The sequence below is a fragment of the Cervus elaphus genome, chromosome 5 (genome assembly GCF_910594005.1).
Source record: "Cervus elaphus chromosome 5, mCerEla1.1, whole genome shotgun sequence".
In the NCBI taxonomy this organism is placed as follows: Eukaryota; Metazoa; Chordata; class Mammalia; order Artiodactyla; family Cervidae; genus Cervus; species Cervus elaphus.
Genome location: NC_057819.1, coordinates 105,735,053 through 105,753,652, shown reverse-complemented (window position 1 = coordinate 105,753,652; position 18,600 = coordinate 105,735,053). Strand labels below are relative to the sequence as shown.

Here is an 18,600-nt window from a genome sequence, read left to right as displayed (position 1 = left end):
CCTGTTTCCTTGCATCACCCCTCCCCCCAACAGTCATCTTGGGGAGGTGGCAGCAAATGTGGTTTTGGGAGCCCTCATTCATATTCAGAGGCTAGAAATCGCTCGTGGCTATGACATTTCTTGTTTATTGATATGAAAGGAGGCATTTTCATTTTGTTGCAGGAAGGGGGACCCCTTCCAGGGCCCGAAACTGAGCTCTTGTCTAACACTCGGAAATGAATTGTCTGAGTAGACACATGTGCTGACAAAGCAAAAGATTTTATTGGGGAAGGGCACCGGGGTGGAGAGCAGGAGGGTAAGGGAGCCCAGGAGAACTCTCTATCACGTGGCTCGCAGTCTGGGGTTTTATGGTGATGGGATTAGTTTCCGGGTTATTTTTGGCCAATCGTTTTAATTCAGTCTTTCCTGGTGGCGCACGCATCGCTCAGCCAAGATGGATGCTAGCGAGAGGGATTCTGGGAAGTGGACGGACACAAGGTGTCTCCTTTTGACCTTTCCCGGACTCTTCCGGTTGGTGGTGGCTTATTCGTTTCGTATGCTTTACCAGGATCTCCTGTCATAAAACAACTCATGCGAAAGGTTACTAAAGGGCCTGGCCAGGGTGGGCGGTTTCAGTCAGTGTTCTTCCCCCAACAATTTCACAGAATAAAATTTCAAACAGCATTAAGAAGAAAATAAAGATCCCTTATAATTATAGCAAGAATTCTTATTTATTTTTTGGCGTATGTCTTTCTAGGTTTGTTTTGCCCACTGCTGTTTACATTTTAGCAAGCAAGTTAGGGATCACACTGTACATATACTATTATACTTTGTAACCTGATTTTTTAAAAAAAATGTAGTATATGGGGAAAGCACCTTTTTTCTAGTTGAAAAGAGTCTTGTCAGAGCAAATTAATTTCTCTTGTAAATGTGATTTATCTTTTTCTCAGGAAATACAGTCCCTCAGTTTTAAAGCAAATTCATTATCAAATTCGTGTGCTTTCAATTGACATAGCTATCAAAACTTGTTTTCTAATTACTGAGGAAATGCCCTAACAAATTAAGTGAAAACAATATAGTGAGGAGCAGTCTAATTTTTTACAATACAGAGATTAAATGTAAGTATAGAACACAGGCTGAAATGATACCAAAATCTATTTATCTCTGGCTGGTAGGCTTTATGGGGGATTTATATTTCATTTGTGCTTTTCTGAATATTTTTCTTTTAAAAATTACTTTCTGATATTACCTGAATAATATAAAAAGTCAAAGAATATTACAACTTAATTTAAAAACAGCAATTTCAAAATAAATAAACATTTTCTTTGCCCCACTTGTTCCTAGTCATTTTCAACTCTTAACCAATTTCTTGTGATATTTTATTTCTAAATAACAAAGTTACTATTTCTTAATTTAGTTTTAGAATCTAGTGGCTTGGAAGTGAAGGTTTATCACAGATGTGTGCACACTATGAATACAATATAATTGTGTTAATTGCTGAGCCAAGTAACAGGGCTATAAATTATAGTTTCTTCTGTGTACAGCCTTTGTTTTCCTCTGAAGCCAGTAGGTAACTGGATTTGCTATGTGGTTTTGTTCTTGATTTTTTATTGGAAAATAATTACAATATTGTGCTGGTTTCTGCTGTCCATCAACATGAATCAGCCACAGGTGTACACATGTGTTGTCGCCCCCCCCCCCCCAACCTCCCTCCCACCTCTGTCACCTATTTTTTATGAATATGGCAAATTCTTCTAAATGGGCTGCTTGCTTTACTCCAGATCCCTTTCCTCTCAGTCTCTTCTGGGGCTCTTGTGTGTGAGTGGAGGGAGTGGAGTAACCATGTGGATCCAGTCCAGGTGGGGTGGCCCAGCCTTCCACTACTGAGCTTAAGGCAGTGTTCAGAGTTGGCTCCTCGGGGTGGATTTTGCACTGACATTGCAGGTCAGTCAGCACATCTCAAGGTTGTTGGTGAATACTGCACGATTGCTTTAGAAAGGACTGTATTAATATACATTTTCTGATTCTGTTAATGTATTTGCTTTGTGACTTTGGTCAAATCTCTATTTTTAATCCTCAGAAAGGGATTAAGAGTAATACTTTCTCTTGGGATTGTTAAAAGAACTGAACAAGTTAATGCATGTAAAGCACTTAGGGCAGTGTGTACTAATGCGTACTAGGTACTCAGTGTTCAGCGTTATCCTTTTAAAAATAATTTCATTTATTTTCAACTGTGCTGGTTCTTTGTTGCTGCGCAGGCTTTTCTCTAGTTTCGGCAAGTGGGTGCTAGCTACTCTTCGTTGCAGTACACAGGCTTCTCATTGCAGTGGCTTCTCTCGTTGCGGAGCTTGGCTCTAGGCACGTGGGCCCAATAGTTGCAGCTCCTGGGCTCTGGAGCACAGGCTTAATAGTTGTGGAGAATGAGCTTAGTTGCTCTGCGGCATGTGGGAGCCTCCCGGACCAGGGATTGAACTCACGTTACCCACATTGGCAGATGGACTCTCTACCACTTGATGGACTCGCAACCACTGAACCACCGGGGAAGTCCTCCCATTTGGTTTTTCCCTTAATTTTCATGTGAATTTTACATCATTTTGTCAGGTTCCCAAAGTGCTTTGAGACTGAGTTTTAAGATACTGGTTTGGGGAGATTGCTACCTGAATAAGTTAGCATTTTACTGCAAACAGCAAAAGAAATTCAACTACATTGAGTTAAATAGTGAGGACACTATAATGTGTCTGGCAGTTCAGCCAAGGAGGCTCTTCCCACTGCCCCTTGCTGACATTCTCAGTGTGCTGGTTTTCTCCTCGCGCTTCCCTTGTGGATGAAAAGTGACTGTCAGGTCCCAGGAATGTCGCCCAGAAACGGCAGCGTCCGGAGGAAAAGGGAGACTCCTCGGATGTTTCTCTTAGAGGCCAGGTTGTCTCTGCTGGAATCTTACCCCACCCCTGGGGATTTACCCTTACTCCTTTTGACTGAGGTGGGTCATGTGACATTTCTAACCCAGTACTTGGCAAACCAAAGGGGAGTACCATGATTGGCTAAACCTGGTCGGGATCCATTCCTGACAGGGTTCAGAATCCCTCTTGAATCACATGAGAGAGTGGCCCCTGACACGAACGAATGGCCTCCCTGCTGGCAGAATTCTCTCTGGACGTGTCCTCACACTCAGGGCCGCGGGCTGCTCTCTTCACAGGTGTGGTGCTGTTCTGTCACATCTGATTCTCGGTGGACACCTTACTAAACTGTTTGGTTTCAGTGGATATTCACACTATTTCCAGATACAGAATTAACTATTTGGGAAGTCATAGTTGTGCTTCTGTGTCCTTACTCCCCGCCCTGTTAAATTTAGTTCATTGGCCATAGTCTCGGTGTTAAGTAACAGCGGTGCTGGACAACTTTGTCTTAAATCTAATTTGGTGTCAAACTGCATGAGTAGATTGACTGTATCAGGCTTGCTAGTAAATTGTTCAGTGTACTGCTAGATAATATTTAATGCTGATATTTTATTTAGACATTTGCATTTATTTTCTCATGTGAGATCCGTAGTTGATTTCTCGAGCTTGTCATCACAGGATTGTATTAATGTGATAAAATGAGTTGACATGTTCTCTGTGTTTCCTGGACTAGGTGTGAGGCATTACACGGAGTGACCTAGTCCTTGAAAGTTGTAGGATCTGTGAGACCATCTGCGTCAGATCTCCTTTAGTTATTCTCTGGCACCCTTTTTCTTCCTTCTTTGGTTCCTTACACATTTAAGGTGGTTCTATTTTCTTGAGTTGCTTTCAGTATCTGGGACAGTATCAATAACATAGCTTAAATAAATATCTGTTGAGTATGTGAATGCATGGATGAAAGAGTTTTATAGTTTTTTTTTTTCTGTATTTTCCTGGAAGAAATTTTCTTAGGGATTATATTTATAAAGCATAGCTTAACAATATTCTGTTATGTATTCAAGATCATATTCCTTCCCCAGATTTTCATATTTTAAGTAAAACATTTCTGGAAAGTTGGAGTATTTCTGGTGGCATATTTGGTTTCATGAATGCTTCGAATTGAGCCAGGTTGGAATTCTGGCTTCTCCACTTAGAACAGCAGTGGGACCTCGTCCATAGAAATGGCAGGAAAGCCTTCCTCGTGGAGTTGTTGAGGGGGTGAGATGCTCAAGCATTGTGGCCGGGGCTCATCGGGGGCTATCAGAGAGTTTGTTAACCTGTCAGTTAAGTGGTTTGGCTCTTCTGTGCTATGTTTACCCCTCTGAGTTACAAAGGACCTTCCTGACTGTTTTATACGTGTTTCTTTTTAGTTTTTGTCAGTTTTGTTGACCTTGTCAAAGGGCCAACTTTTGGTTTCATTTTCTCTATAATTTTGTTTGTTTTCTACCTCATTTGTTTACACTCTAATCTTTTATAGCTCTTCTGCTTGCCATGGGTTTATTTTACTCTTTTTCTAGTTTCTTAGGTAGAGGATTAGGTTGTTGATTTAAGATTTTTTTTTTTTAAATTGCAGGATGATTGCTTTATAAGATGGTTTCTGCTGTACATCAACGCTAATCAATCATATATATACACACACACCCTTGAGTCTGCTTCCCAAGACCTTTCTTTTTTATTTTTTATTTATTTTTTTTAAGACCTTTCTTTTTTAATGTAGCCATTTACAACTAAAAATGTTCCTCTATTATGTTAGCTGCATCCCATGAATTTTGGTGTGTTGTGTTTTTATTTTCATGTATCTCAAAATATTTTCTAACTTTTCTTGTGATTTCTTCTTAGATCTTTTGGATATTTTGGAGAGTGTTGACTAATCTCCATGTATTTGTGAATTTCCGAAATTTACTTCTGTTGGTTTTTAGGTTCCATTATGATCTGAAAACATGCTTTGTATGATTTCAGTCCTTTTACATTTTATCGAGATTTGTTTCATGGCCTGGTACGTGGTTTATCCAGGCTTCCCTGGTGGCTCAGTAGTAAAGAATTCTGCTAATGCAGGAGACATGGAAGACAAGAGTTTGTTGATTCCTGGGTTGGGAAGATCCCTTGGAGAAGGGAATGGCAATCCACTCCAGTATTCTTACCTGGAGAATCCCATGGACAGAAGAGTCCATGGGGCTGCAAAGAGTCCGACACGACTGAGCAGCTAAACAACATGATTTATCTGGGAGTGTTGCATGTGCATTTGAGAGGAGGCGTACTCGGTAGATGTGTGTCGGGTTTAGTTAGTTTATGGTGGTGTTCAGGCTTCTGTACCCTTGCTGACATTTTGTAGTTGTAGACAATATTTATGTTTTTGTGATTTTTTTTTCTTTATATATCTATGCTGTTTAGAGTCCCAGATTATATATATATATATATACACACACACATACAGCTTCATTATGAATTATCCTTCTCATCAGAAAAGCCATTCTTTTTTGTCCTACTTCAGGTATTTGTCACAAATTTTAGTTTTACATTGTTGACTATATCTTACTCTTAAAATTTGAGGGACTTCCCTGGTGGTTCAGTGGCTAAGGGTTTGCACCCCCGATGCAGAGGGCCCGGGTTCAATCACTGGTCAGGGAACTAGATCCCACATGCCACAACAAAGATCCAGTGCAGCAAAATAAATAAAAATAAATATTAAAAAATAAAAAAAATAAAATTTGAGTCGTTTTGTTTTCAGTGTGTTTGGCGGGTTTTTTTGGCTGTACTGGGTCTTCCTTGCTTTGGGGGCATTTCTCTAGTTGCAAGGCATGGCCTTCTCATTGTGGTGGCTTTTCTTGTGGAGCACTGGCTCTAGGTGCGAGGGGTCAGTGGTTGCAACTCATGGGCTTTAGAGCGAGGGCTCAGTGGTTGTGACCCATGGACTTGGTTGCCTGTGGCGTGTGGGATCTTTCTGGACTATGGATCGAACCCGTGTTCCCTGAATTGGCAGCCCAGTTCTTAACCACCAGATCACCAGGGTTTCCCTCAGTGTGTCTTTTGTAGAAAGCTGTGTTTGGATCTTTTTTTTTAAACCTAATCTGAGTATTGTTGCCTTGTGATAATAAAACCTACTTAAATCTAGAATTGAAAGTGATATTTGGTCTAAATTTTTGCATTAAAAGCTTTCCATTTTTGTTATTTCTTGTTTTCAAGTCCCTCTTAAAGGGTTGTTTTCGTCACTAAACCTCCTTTTATATTTTGGAAGGAAGGCACATAATATGGTTCTTAGTTCTGTTAAGAGCAACCTAAAAATTTCTTCAAAATGTATTTGACTCAGAAAAAAATTTTTTATATTCAGTTTCCTGTGTAAGATGAGTGTAATAAAATTCTGAGTGTAATAAAATTCTGCTACTTTTCCCTAGTTGTTCTCTGCTATCTGGAATTTTGCATCTCCTGGGATTTTTCTTCAGAGACTGCCGAAGCCAATTTATTCACCTCCTTTTGTAAATAACCTGTTTTCTCCTGCCTGGTTACTTTGTAGGCATTGGAAGCTCTTTAGCATAAGGTTAGGGGTTGGTCTCTGAATTCTGCCTGGTCTTTGGTGAACCTTTTCGGGATTTTTAGGCCGTGCTGGGTCTCATTGCCGCCTGTAGGCTCCGTCTAGCAGCTGTGGGCAGGGGCTACTCACTAGCTGCGGTGCTCAGGCTTCTCTTGCACATGGGCTGTAAGTTGCCCCGAGGCATGTGGGATCTTAGTTCCCAGACCAGGGATGGAACTTGGGTCCCCTGCATCGGCAGGTGGATTCCTATCTGCTGGACCACCAGGGTTGTCCCGGCCTCCCTCTTTTCTCTGTTCTATAGTATAAATATATTGTCTCCTCTGTTTTCTTGTCTGTGTTTTGGAAATTTTTTCATTGTGTATTCTGTATTACTGACTTACCCAGAAAAGTCAGTATTGTACTTTTCTTCTTCTCATTAAAGATTTTAAACAAAAATAGTGGAAACTTTTAATAGATACCTGCATGCTTTCCTCTTAGCTTTGGCAAGTATTAAGTATTGGGTTGGCCAAAAAGTTCGTTTGGGTTTTTCATACCATCTTACAGAAAAACCTGAACAAACTTTTAAGCCAACCCAATATTTTATCATATGTGCTTCAGATGATGGTTTGGGGGACTGGGCAGAGTTTAAACCCCTTGGTACTCCTGCTTGATGTAACTGTAATCCTAAATTTGGTTTTGGTGTTTATGATTCTTCTGCCTGTTTATTATACTTGTATACATCGGTAAACTATGGGACTAAAATGTTTTTAAACTTTGTATGAACAGTGTCTTACTGTACATTGTTTCTGCAGTGTATTTCTTCACTCATCATATTGCTGAGCTTTATCCACGTTGATCCTTAAAATATATTATTTTATGCACAAAGGCCCTATTTGCTTGTCACCCTGCATGTCTGTTCAGAAGAGGTGACTTCCTGTGATTAGTCCCGGGGTGGGGGAGTGGGGGTGGGGTTCGGCTTTTTTCCATCCTCCAGAGGAGAGATGCAGGCTAGTGGAGGCCCTGTTACTCTGCTGTGGGCATGTACTCACTTCGCCCGTTGGTGGACATGAGGTCCTGCCTCTCTCTCTGTGGGAGTAATGCTGGGACCTGTGTGTCTGCACACGCCAGGCTGTTCCCCAGGGACGTATGGAGGAGTGGGACTGCTGGCCTTCACACACTGCTGCCGCTGCTAAGTCGCTTCAGTCGTGTCCGACTCTGTGCGACCCCACAGACGGCAGCCCACCAGGCTCCCCTGTCCCTGGGATTCTCCAGGCAAGAACACTGGAGTGGGTTGCCGTTTCCTTCTCCAATGCATGAAAGTGAAAAGTGAAAGTGAAGTCGCTCAGTCCTGTCCCACTCTTTGCGACCCCATGGACTGCAGCCCACCAGGCTCCTCCGCCCATGGGATTTTCCGGGCAAGAGTCCTGGAGTGGGGCTCCATTGCGTTCTCCACTGCACACACTAGACATTACCAAATGCTTATCAGTGTGCTTTTACCACTTTATATTTTCATCGGCAATGTGTTGGCATTCTAATTGCGCTATACTTCATTTAAAATTTTTTCCCTTATTTTTTGAAGGGTGTTTTTCTTTTCTTTCTCAATGATTTGTAAATAGTTCTTAATGTATTTAAGCATCCCTTTTTGTTTTTTGGAGCATCCACTTTGTGGGTTACACTCTCTCTTTGTGGTCTTGTCTTTTCCCTTTAGGGTATTTGACAGACTGCAGAATCTTTTGGTATTTTCCATTATGGTTTGTGCTTTCTGCGTCTTGTTTAATAAAATCCTTCACGTTCTAAGGTCAGGAAAATAGTCTCTTCTAAAGACTTGGCTTCCACCTGGCACCATCTGGAGATGGTTTGGTTGTTACAGCTGGGGTCAGAGGGGAGGTGGACATCTAATAGGCATCTAACTAAATCTGAGTTAAACACTCTAATTCACAGAAATTATCTGTCAAAATATCAATAGCCAAAAGTGACGCTGTTTGGAAACCATAATCTCCACACATCGCTTGTGACAGTGGTTAGGTGTCCAGATACCTGCAAAAATCATTTCAATCTAAATGATTGAGAAATTAGAGAATACCAGTGTTAGGATATTAAAACCTGTGTGTCATGATGGGGTCATGTGTGCAGACCTCAGAGGTAAATTTTGCCATTTTTATTTTTTCCTAATGGAGCTTCATAATAATTCTTTGATACTCCATGCAACCAGGAATCAACAACAATCCAGAGGAAACCAATTACATGCTAATAATCCACAAGTAAATAAGTACTTGGTTCTATTCCACTGAGTCTTCAGTTACCTGGAATTTGTTTTTACTGTGGTGTGAGGTTATGTTTTCCTCCCCCAGACTGGGTTTTAATTCAGGACCGTTTTAGTAGTGAGTCCCTTTCTCACTGGTGTGTAATGACACCTCTGTGTTGAGCTTCCAGAGATTCACGTCCTGCTGCTGTGACTTCTGTAGGTAAAATTAATGTTTGGTGTCATCATACCTCCGATGTTTAATTGATACCTTCTTGTTTCTCTTCTGTTCATTCAACCAGTCAGGAAACACTGGGATGCACATTATTAGATACAGCTGTAAGTAACACCTGGTCGGTGCTGCCTCCGTTTCTAGTGGAGGAAAAACATAGCAAACATCCACTGAAGTGGTTGCATATCTGAGGATGGCTAAAGAGTGGGGGTGTAAGCTGAGGGATGAGGACTAGAGGGGCCGGCGCGGGGCTCATAGGTGGAGCCCCTGACCTCTGAGGACGAGTTCCAGCCGGGGTCACTAAGTTATCTTCAGGGGAGGCTTTCTCTGATTCCCACCTGAGCTGTGTCTGCATGCTTACATACTCGGGGTTACAGACTCTTCAGCAGCTTTGAGAAATGAGTCTCCAGGCTAGCTTTGTTTTTCCAGGCTCTCAGGTCCGAGCCTGGAAGGGATGGCTCAGATTTAGACATCAAATCGAGCATGGTGGGGTAGGGTGGGGGTGTCAGTGATGGGTTTCCATGTGGTCCCTGTCCCCCTATAGCCTCTGGGGTCATCCTGGCTTTATAGGGAGTTCAGATCTACCTCTGTGTCCTGTGTGAGATGAAGAACCCAGTTCTGGATTCAGAGATACTCAAGCCACCACACAACCAGCCAGAACTGGGCCCTGCTTCATGCTCTCCCCTTTGGGTTTTAGCTCCTTCGTAATTGCTGGCCCTCAGGATTTCCTTCTCTCAGGAGCTCAGCTGTGCACGTAAAAAGATATGTATTATGATTTATCTAATATTTGAAGCAGAAGGGTTTTCAGGTTATCTGTCATGTTACTGGAACCAAAACTCTTTCCACTGGTACCATTAGTGGTCTTGGGAAGTGCCAAGGTAGTCAGTCAGTCAGGTGATGAGATGCAGCCTGGCAGAAGGTTGAGGAACGTTCCTGGAGCATGAGCAGCAAATGCCTTTAGCTTCAAAGACCCTGTAGCTTCTCCCAGATTATTATTGCTGAGGGTTGGGGAGCTAGCTGGGTGCCCGTGCTCGAATTCTCCCAAATCAGAGATGCTCTTCTTCTCACTGATGGAGAATCTGCATTTATGCAAGCCTGATTTGGTACACAGATACATTAAGTATACCGAGTCATTCTAAGCATTCCTGGAATAAAAGCTGCTTGGTGCATTTATCCTTAGTGCATTTGAAAATTCAGTTTGCTTGTATTTTGACTATAAAGATTTCTGTGGTAAATCTTTTTCATAGACTGATTTTAGCTTACCTCATATTTTTCTCCTAGGAATGATTTGTGATCAGGTATTATTTATAATTAAAGTCTGAAGAGATAAATACACTTTCCTTCCCTCAGATTTAAATAGCCCTTTGGGAGCAGTGGTTTCTCAGCTGTTAGTAGGTTTCTTTGGTGTGTGACTTCTAGTGGTGTTTGTTTATATTGGTATTTCAAAGAAACATGTTTTAATTATTATTAGAAAAAGGAACTCTGGTACCTTACTGAGTGCTGGTGGTCTCGCTATGCAGTCTTTATTTCTCCTTTGGTCCTATATTTAGAGATGTATGTTTAAAAACTTCTATGTTACTATGATTAGAATGTACTGTGAATTTAAAATGCATTTTCTTAATAATGAAATATTAACGGCTAAAATTTACCTCATCAGTTAATTCCTTCTAAAAAGCTTTACTATCTTTTCTGCTATTCTAGTTTAATTACCATTACTGGTATCAGGGGTAATAATTTTCCACTAGAATTACTTGTCACTTTATTCTTGTACTTTTGAGTTATAGTATTGAACATATATTCTAATTTTAAAGTATACAAGAGTATACTTTATTTTTTATTTTTTTTTTAAGAGTATACTTTTTTTAATGTAGAAGTATTTAGAGAATTAGCACACGTTCCAGTAATGAGTCAGCAGTCATTTTTTAAACAGTTTTCAGAATTGGAATAATGTACGCATTATTTTGTGATAGTTTTGGTATATGGTAAGCATCTTTGCCTTGTTCTCCAGGAATGCAGATTTTAAGTGTCTGTAGGTGTTGTGAATCTTCCAGTCTCTTTGGGCCTGTGTCAGCACCTGGGGAGGGCACAGAGCTGCTCTGCCTGGGCCTTTCTCCACGCTGTTACCTCCCAATAGTGTGGATCTTAAATTGCTGATTTTACAAGCTTTTTGCTCAGCATTTAAAGAGTGCTTCTAGTAAGATATATTTTTATTGTTTCAGCATTTCCTTTTAATACAGAAAAATGGTATCTTAAATGATATTTGGTGCCATTTTATAAAGTTTCACTTTTTTATGTTGGTTATATTTATCCATAAATTTTTTTAAATTTATTCATTTATTTGGCTGCACCAGGTCTTAGTTGCAGCATGTGGGATCTAGTTCCCTGACCAGGGATCGAACCTGGGCTCCCTGCATTGGGTGCTCAGAGTCTTAACCACTGGGCCAGCAGGGAAGTCCCTATCCATAAATTTATATGTGCTTTTTGTTTAAAGATAATTTAAAATTTGTAAGGTGATCTATTTAAATAAAAACTATTCCTAATTTGGTTTTAAAATGATTATCATTTACCTTTTATATATAACTAGGTTAGATTAAGAACTTTGGATTTTTACTAGAAGAAAAGTTTTATTTTCACTATTACTGTCTGAGATTATTTTTTAGATACTTTTTTTTTTTTTTTTTTAATTTTTTTTTTTTTTTTTTTAGATACTTTATTTGCATTGTTTTATTTAAACTATCCCCTTAGTAACTGATCATATAGTTATTTGGCAACATTGTCATCTTTAAAGTCTGTGCACCATTTAAACTTGGAAGATACAGAAGGAGTTGTATTCAGTGTGGCAATCCCTTTGTTGGTAAACAGACCCGTCTGAACCCCTTCACGTAGGCGTCCAGTAATTGTGCTCCGTGAGGCTATCCGAGGGAACCGCTGAGTCCTTCGTGTGAACATTCCCCTCCGCTGAGCTGTCTGCAGTGTGTCCTTTCCGCCGGTTCACCACCACTTATGTGCTGTTTGTGTTGTGGCTCCAAGGCCTTTTACTTGGCCGACTGCTGTTAGCTGCTGGTCCCCAGCCCTGCTGTCTGGCTCTTCTTTTTCAGACATGGTATGTTGGAAGCTGCCATACACTGTGGCCTTTATTACTGTTCTTCAAAAAATAGATTAGCTGTTTTTTAAATTGGGTTGTGACTCTCCATCCCAGGACTCTGAGTGTTCTCTGGTTCTTTTCTGTAGTGCTGTTTTCATACCAGAAAATTTTATTGGCCCTAGGCTTTTTGTTGTCCTTCTAGTTTATCTTCACCTGGTTCATGCTAGGTAATATTAGTTTCAAACTAAAAATAATACTGTTTTAATCCATTTGTGGACTTTGTCTTAAAAGGTATGGAAAGGTTCATTACTTATGTTACAGTAATTGTGACTTATAAGAAATATGTATTTGGTTCATCTATTTCATCATCTATTTCAGATGATGAAAATGTCTCATACATTGGTCTTTGTTCATCATAGTTCCTGCCTCAGAACTCCCCAGATGCTTCACATTTCCTAAGTGGGGAGTGATTTAGTAATTTGAGTGATGTTAGTGATTCAGCCGATTGTTAAGCACAGGGGCTGGTTGCCCGTGGAGCCAACCATGTGGTTGGAGGGATGGAGCCTTCAGTCTCACCCCTGACTGGGGTGGAAGGTGACTCAGTTCCGAGTGCTTTAATAAAGACGCCACCATCAACACCCCAGAGGGTGGGGCTTGGGGCTCTTCTGGAGGGCACAGGGACAGTGGCACCTGGACAGGGCGGGATGCCTCCCCTGTTCCTGAGTTGAACCCTTATAGAGACAGGTGATCTGTGAGCCACCCTAGCAAACTGACTGAACCTGAGGGGAGGGGTCCTGGGAACCTCTGATCTCCAGGTGACACCCTGGACTGGTGTCTGGAGTGGGGTGGGGGGTTACCTGGGGACTCTCTGGGTAGGTGGTGTCAGGGGAGTTGAATTCTTGGATACACCTATTTGTTGGTTTGGTGAATCCCCCCTTCCCAACACTCACTGGTCCAAGAACCAGTGTAGATGTTAATCACCTTGTGTTAAAGTATAGGTCAAGAGGACTGTTTAGTGACAGTGTTCAGGGCGCTTGGCCCCGTCTCTGCCCCCACTTGTGGTTGTGCTCATTGCACCCAGAACTGCTCGCGTTTCCTTCTCAGCGGATGACAAGGCCAACACACGGCTCCTTCTGGGCATGTGTCTGGACACCTACGCACGCTACCTGCTCTTCTCCCAGCAGCCATCTCAGGCACAGAGGATGTATGAAAAAGCTCTGCGGATTTCTGAGGAAATACTCGGAGAAAGACACCCACAGGTAAGGGGTGGGGGCGTCTAAAAACAGCAGGTGTTTTAAGACGAAGGTTTCAGAATCCAGAATAGGAAATGCAGACAGACCCTCAGCACAGGGCCCTGCTGCATCCACTCCCCCCACCCTCCGTTCTAGGAAGGGTCTGAGGCTGCCAGGGAGGTACTAGGTCTGCCCAGAGGTCACCGAGAGTACTGGTTTGCCATAGGATGCGTCACTACCTTTTGCTATGTTTATTTGCTGCTGCTTTTTTGACAATTTTTAAGTAATATTCATCCTGCTACCTAGTTTCCAGGTTTGTATCATTTTCCAGAGGGTCAGACTGCTGCTGTGCAGTGCAAATGATAAATGCACCTGACTTAGAGGCTCACACCTGACCCCAAGGGGCACCGCTAGGAAAGAGCCTTTCAGGGCATCCACAGAGCACCAGACACTAGGGCTGTGGAAAGTGAAGAGTTGCTCAGTCGTGTCTGACCCTTTGCAACCCCATGGACAAGTCCATGGCAGATCTCCAGGCCAGAATACTGGAGTGGGTAGCCGTTCCCTTCTCTGGGGGATCTTCCCACCCAGGGATTGAATCCAGGTCTCCTGCACTACGGGCAGATTCTTTACCAGCTGAGCCACCAGGGAAGCCCAAGAATACTGGAGTGGGTAGCTGTTCCCTTCTCCAGCAGATCTTCGCTTGCAAGCAGCAGCTGTTTTCTCCCATGTAGACCATCGTGCTGCTGAACGACCTGGCCACTACCCTGGACACACAGGGCCGCACTGACGAGGCCTGTGTTCACGCACAGAGGGCGTCAGACCTGGCGAGGCAGGTGGCACACCCTGAACTGCACGTGCTGCTCAGCAACCTGGCTGCAGTCCTGACGCACAGAGGTGTGGGCGCGGGGCACCCCTTGGTGGGTCGGGGACCTGGGTGGTGGGCTGAGGGCAGGTGGTGAGGCCGTGGTCCCTTGTTTCTGGAGTGCTCCGCAGGCTCCTCCTTGTTGGCATGTGGAGAGCTCGATGTGTCCTCAGGAAGCTCTGCCCTCTGCTCAGAAACCTGCAGGGACAGGTCCCTTACCCGAACTTCCATCAGGGAAGGGCTCCCTGAGGTCCGGGCGTCCCAGGGTCATAACTTGTCTCACACCGTGAACTAGCGCTGTCCCGTCACACGTGCTTTCTCTTCAGAATGTTTTAGAATCACGATGAAACATGCATTTTCTCCCTTCTCTCGGGCTGTTCCAGAACTGTACGCACAAGCAGAAGAGACCTATAGGGAAGCACTGAGGCAAGCGGAACTGAAGAGAGACGAGGCTTCTGTGCAGCACATCAGGGAAGAGCTGGCCGAGCTGGCAAGAAAAAGCAGACCTTTGTCATGACTGATACCTCTGTTCCAGTCCTGGCGGCCCCCAATCAGTGGCTTAAATCCTCTGTGACATGCACGTCCCCTCAACTAAGCCTTGGTGGAGGACAAGCTGTGCTCGCTGTTTTGCACACCCCCCCTCCCCTGACTGACTGTTTCTCAGGACTGCTGTCCGGCAGTGTTCTGTTCTAACGGATGGTTGGGGAGGTGCTGAACCGTGCCAATGAGGGGCCAGCGTTCATCTGGGGTGGGGGCATCTATACTATAAGGTTTTGATTCATTGATTTGCTGCTATGTCTTATTTTATCAAGACCTGGCAGACCAGAGCTACCAGTCCCATGATGGTGAGTTGCTTTCTCTCATTCTCTGTCTCATGAAGACCACTGTGGGATTTAATGCATAGAAGAGTAGTATCTTGGTTGCCACAAAGCATCAGATGTGAAGCTTTAAAGTGGGAATCGGGCACTTGGAAGTAGTAGCATGCCCTTTAGATTATATATAAAAGTGGACTAAGTGAACTGCCTGTTTTTGTACCTATCTGGTTGTAGACCACTATGAAAAAAGGAGGAAAAGGAATGACAATTCCTACAGTCTCTCCCCTCTGAGCATGCACCCCTTTGGACCCAGTCACAGGTCAGAGTTGTCTGAGGGCTGCTCAGAGGGGAACCCTGGGGGTGTCGTACTGACAGTAACGGGGCCATAGAGGAAGCACTGCCTGGACCCCAGCCCTAGCTCTCGGGAGTTTTGGTTCTCAGTCTCCCCGTGGGGGTCTTTGGACTCTTTCAGCCCCAGAAGGTCAGTGGCCTAACCTGAATGGTGTGTCGTGAGCGTTGTCCCTGCCTCGGGGCAGTTCTGCAGTCCTTCCGGTGTGGGGGCGGGGAGGATAAACTGGTGCCTTTGGCTCCTGTGTACACACGAAGGCTCCCTTCCTAATAAACCGGGAGACGCCACAACAGTATTGTATGTATTCAATACTGAAGTCTTTTAAGTTTCTCATAAAAAGGTCATTGACTCTTTAGAATTAAAAACAGAGGAATTAGGGTCAGATCAGAATCTTCTATTAGAATAATCTATTTTGCTGATGTGTAAGTATCTTCTCATTGTCTCACCAGGTTATTCCTTTAATCAGGTCTAACTCAGAGAAACTCAAGTTTCAGTGCAACCCGGTCGTAACTACTCACCTTCAGCATCTAGCGCGTTTACCTTTTCACAGCTGCATGAGTTGCTGAAAGGGAGGTATTCTCTGCCGTGCAAGTTTCACTGAGGAATTTCTCCCCCTCAATGACATGGTCCGAGTTTGCAGAGCCTGTTGTACAGTTCCCTGCACTGAGGCCCGAGAGCAAGGAGGACTAGCCTCCATGGACTGGGCCCAGGCAGTGCTGCCCTGCCCACCCCACCTGAAGCTTATTTTGAGCTCACTTACATGTGGGTGCAGCCACAGGCCTCGAGGCGTTGGCTAGCGTTCCTGTCCTTGTTGCTTTTTTAACAACTTGGGCAAAGTACTGAACCTGTGTCCACACCTATTACAGGGACTTGATGCCAAGGGATGGAGGGTCTCGGTCACTACAAAGGAGGCGTCTCCTCCTCCAGCTGTCAGACAGCTGCTGTATTTAGAGGCTTGAGGACTTCTGTTGAAAAACTCACGTCTAGTTTGGAGTCTGTGAAGTCCTGGTGTTTATCATCCTGAGACATCTTTCCATTCTAAACACCTCCCCAAACCATTAGCATCCATGTGCTACAGAAGGATGTGTCAGTGCTATGCTTGAGTGTATGAAAAGAATTTAATTCAACAAGCAGTTACTAATGAAGATTAAGACTGGTCCTCCAGTACCAGTCTTTTAAATATTTGCTCCTTGAGATTCAGTGAAATGAAAACATTTGATGACAAACACTTGCCCACAAGGAATCGAAGTGAAAGTATAAGCACAGGGTGGCATGCAGTGGAAGGGCCGTCTGCTTCTTCTAAGCCCAGGAGGACACACAGCCGAGAGGCTCTGTGCCAGGTGTCACCTTCCAACTCAGCCAGTGACACGTCAGCTAACCTGAGACACCAAAGCCTTCAGTCACAATCATCTACTGTAGCTATGGACAGGTGGACAGGGCAGTCAGATTTATTTCCAAACCAAAAGCTTTGCTGCATCAAATGCAGGCAAATACCCAGGGCGGGGTTAATTACCAGTGTGCGTAACAGCGAGGTACGTACACCTCAAATAAGCCTTTAAAATGTTAGAAACTGAACTAGAACAATACCCATGCAGTACTATGTTTTCAGTGCTTCTAATTTAAAAAAAAAAAAAGACTGCCCTGGAAATTTACAATATGGCAGAATTTTGTTCCTCCCTTAGACCCTAATACGTTAATGTACAGATTTTATGGCAGCATGTGTTAAAAATCTAAACATCTCCACAAGATTTTAAACATCACCGGGAATCTTGAGCTTAGAGACAAAATTGGATAAAAGTACAATGCCCGTAACAGCCAACACCATGGAACTGGGCTGTATGACGTTATTTGGAAGGCAAGGGTTAAAAAGGTAGACGAGAAATTTTTTAAAAAATCACCCCCAAGTTGATGTGCTGATTGAACATAAGTACACCAGATATACTACAGCGAGGGGAACACTGCAAAAAGGTCCTCTATTTACAGAGTGATTAGAGACATCATGGTTTCTTTACAAACAGATGTAAGAACAGGAATTAACCACTTTTTAAAAACTCTACATGTTGACCCTCCACTATTACTATCATCCATGGAACTGCCTGTATCAAGACAGCCTCTTCCCCCTCATTTAACCCCAAAATGAATTTCCATCGTCTCTTCACCGTCCATGGTCCAGGCTCTCCAGAAAAGTCTCTGGGCACAAATCCTAGGCGGGCAGGCTTCGGGCCTGCAGTTAGAGAGGAAGCTACCAGAAACTGGAGCCCCCCCAACCCTGGGACCCCTGCCCACAGGTCAGTCGTCGCTGTCAGACAGCGTCTCGTACTGCGCGGATAGCAGCGGGGCCGGCTCCCGCTCCCAGATCCTACTCGGCTGGTGCGGGGCAGCCGGGTTGGCCGAGGTGGGAGTGCAGGCGACGGGCGTGGGCGGTGTGCTGCTGAGCATCCGCATGGTCAGGGGGTTGTAGGGGAACTGTGTCGAGCCTGCGGAGAGAGGTTAGCACATCTGAGTGGGTGGGGGCAGAAGAGACCTCCCCTGCTGCGCCATTCCCAAGCAACCAACCGTCCAGAAGGACACAAAGCCAGTGAGCACTGGAGGCTGGGCTGCTGCTGAATCCAAGTGGAACTCCTGAATTTCTGGCTCAAACTAAGACTGGTAAACACAGGCGGAAGCAGGAGGTTCAGCTGGTCAGGGGCAGACAGACCCAGGGACAGGCTTCAGAGGGGGACACAAGCCTCACAATAGCACTGCACCTTCTGCCAATTCCTAGATCGTGTCATTGTCTCCAGGAAGCCACCTACAATCTAAGAAATGCTAAAACCAGAGCACACAGCACAGCATCAAAGAGACAAAAGAAGAAACAGTCATTGGTCTAGGAAGTTTTGAAACCAGTAAGCCCCCACTCTGCATGTGGTGGGAGAAACTATAAAGTGATTAAGTGAACCTTAAATTATGATGTTTTATAATACCAATATGAAATTTATAACTTAATGAGGGCACAATTCAGATTTTTTCACTGATCTATTTGTGGAGTTAACTCCTCTGAAAAGAACAGATGAAACTCTAAAATCCACAGCAACTATCCCAGTTTTACTTAAAAAAATTGTTCATTTTCAAGATGACCGTTATAGTGAAAGTGTTCATTACTCAGTCATGTCCGACTCTTTGTGACCCCATGGACTACAGCCCACCAGTCTCTGTCCATGGAATTCTCCGGACAAGAATACTGGCGTGGGTAGCCATTCCCTTCCCCAAGGGATCTTCCTGACCCAGAGATCAAACCCGAGTTTCCTGCATTGTCGGTGGATTCTTTACAGTCTGAGCCACGAGGGAAGCCCACCATTATTATCATGGTTATTTGTAATT

The 18,600-nt window shown here is 43.8% G+C and overlaps 2 protein-coding genes across 23 annotated transcripts in view; one reads left to right on the top strand and one right to left on the bottom strand.

The window, feature by feature from the left end:
- Positions 1-15,535, top strand: part of TTC19 (tetratricopeptide repeat domain 19) — a 29,582-nt gene extending 14,047 nt beyond the window's left edge. For all 4 annotated transcript variants that reach the window (XM_043903953.1, XM_043903955.1, XM_043903952.1 and 1 more), the window contains 3 exons: positions 13,087-13,241; positions 13,946-14,108; positions 14,460-15,535. In XM_043903953.1, coding sequence (XP_043759888.1) covers positions 13,087-13,241; positions 13,946-14,108; positions 14,460-14,593 — 452 coding nt within the window. In that variant the 3' untranslated portion in view covers positions 14,594-15,535. The remainder of the gene's footprint in view (positions 1-13,086; positions 13,242-13,945; positions 14,109-14,459) is intronic.
- An 803-nt stretch (positions 15,536-16,338) lies between these two features.
- NCOR1 (nuclear receptor corepressor 1) overlaps positions 16,339-18,600 on the bottom strand; it is a 116,424-nt gene continuing 114,162 nt past the window's right edge. For all 19 annotated transcript variants that reach the window (XM_043903933.1, XM_043903932.1, XM_043903944.1 and 16 more), the window contains one exon: positions 16,339-17,717. In XM_043903933.1, coding sequence (XP_043759868.1) covers positions 17,530-17,717 — 188 coding nt within the window. In that variant the 3' untranslated portion in view covers positions 16,339-17,529. The remainder of the gene's footprint in view (positions 17,718-18,600) is intronic.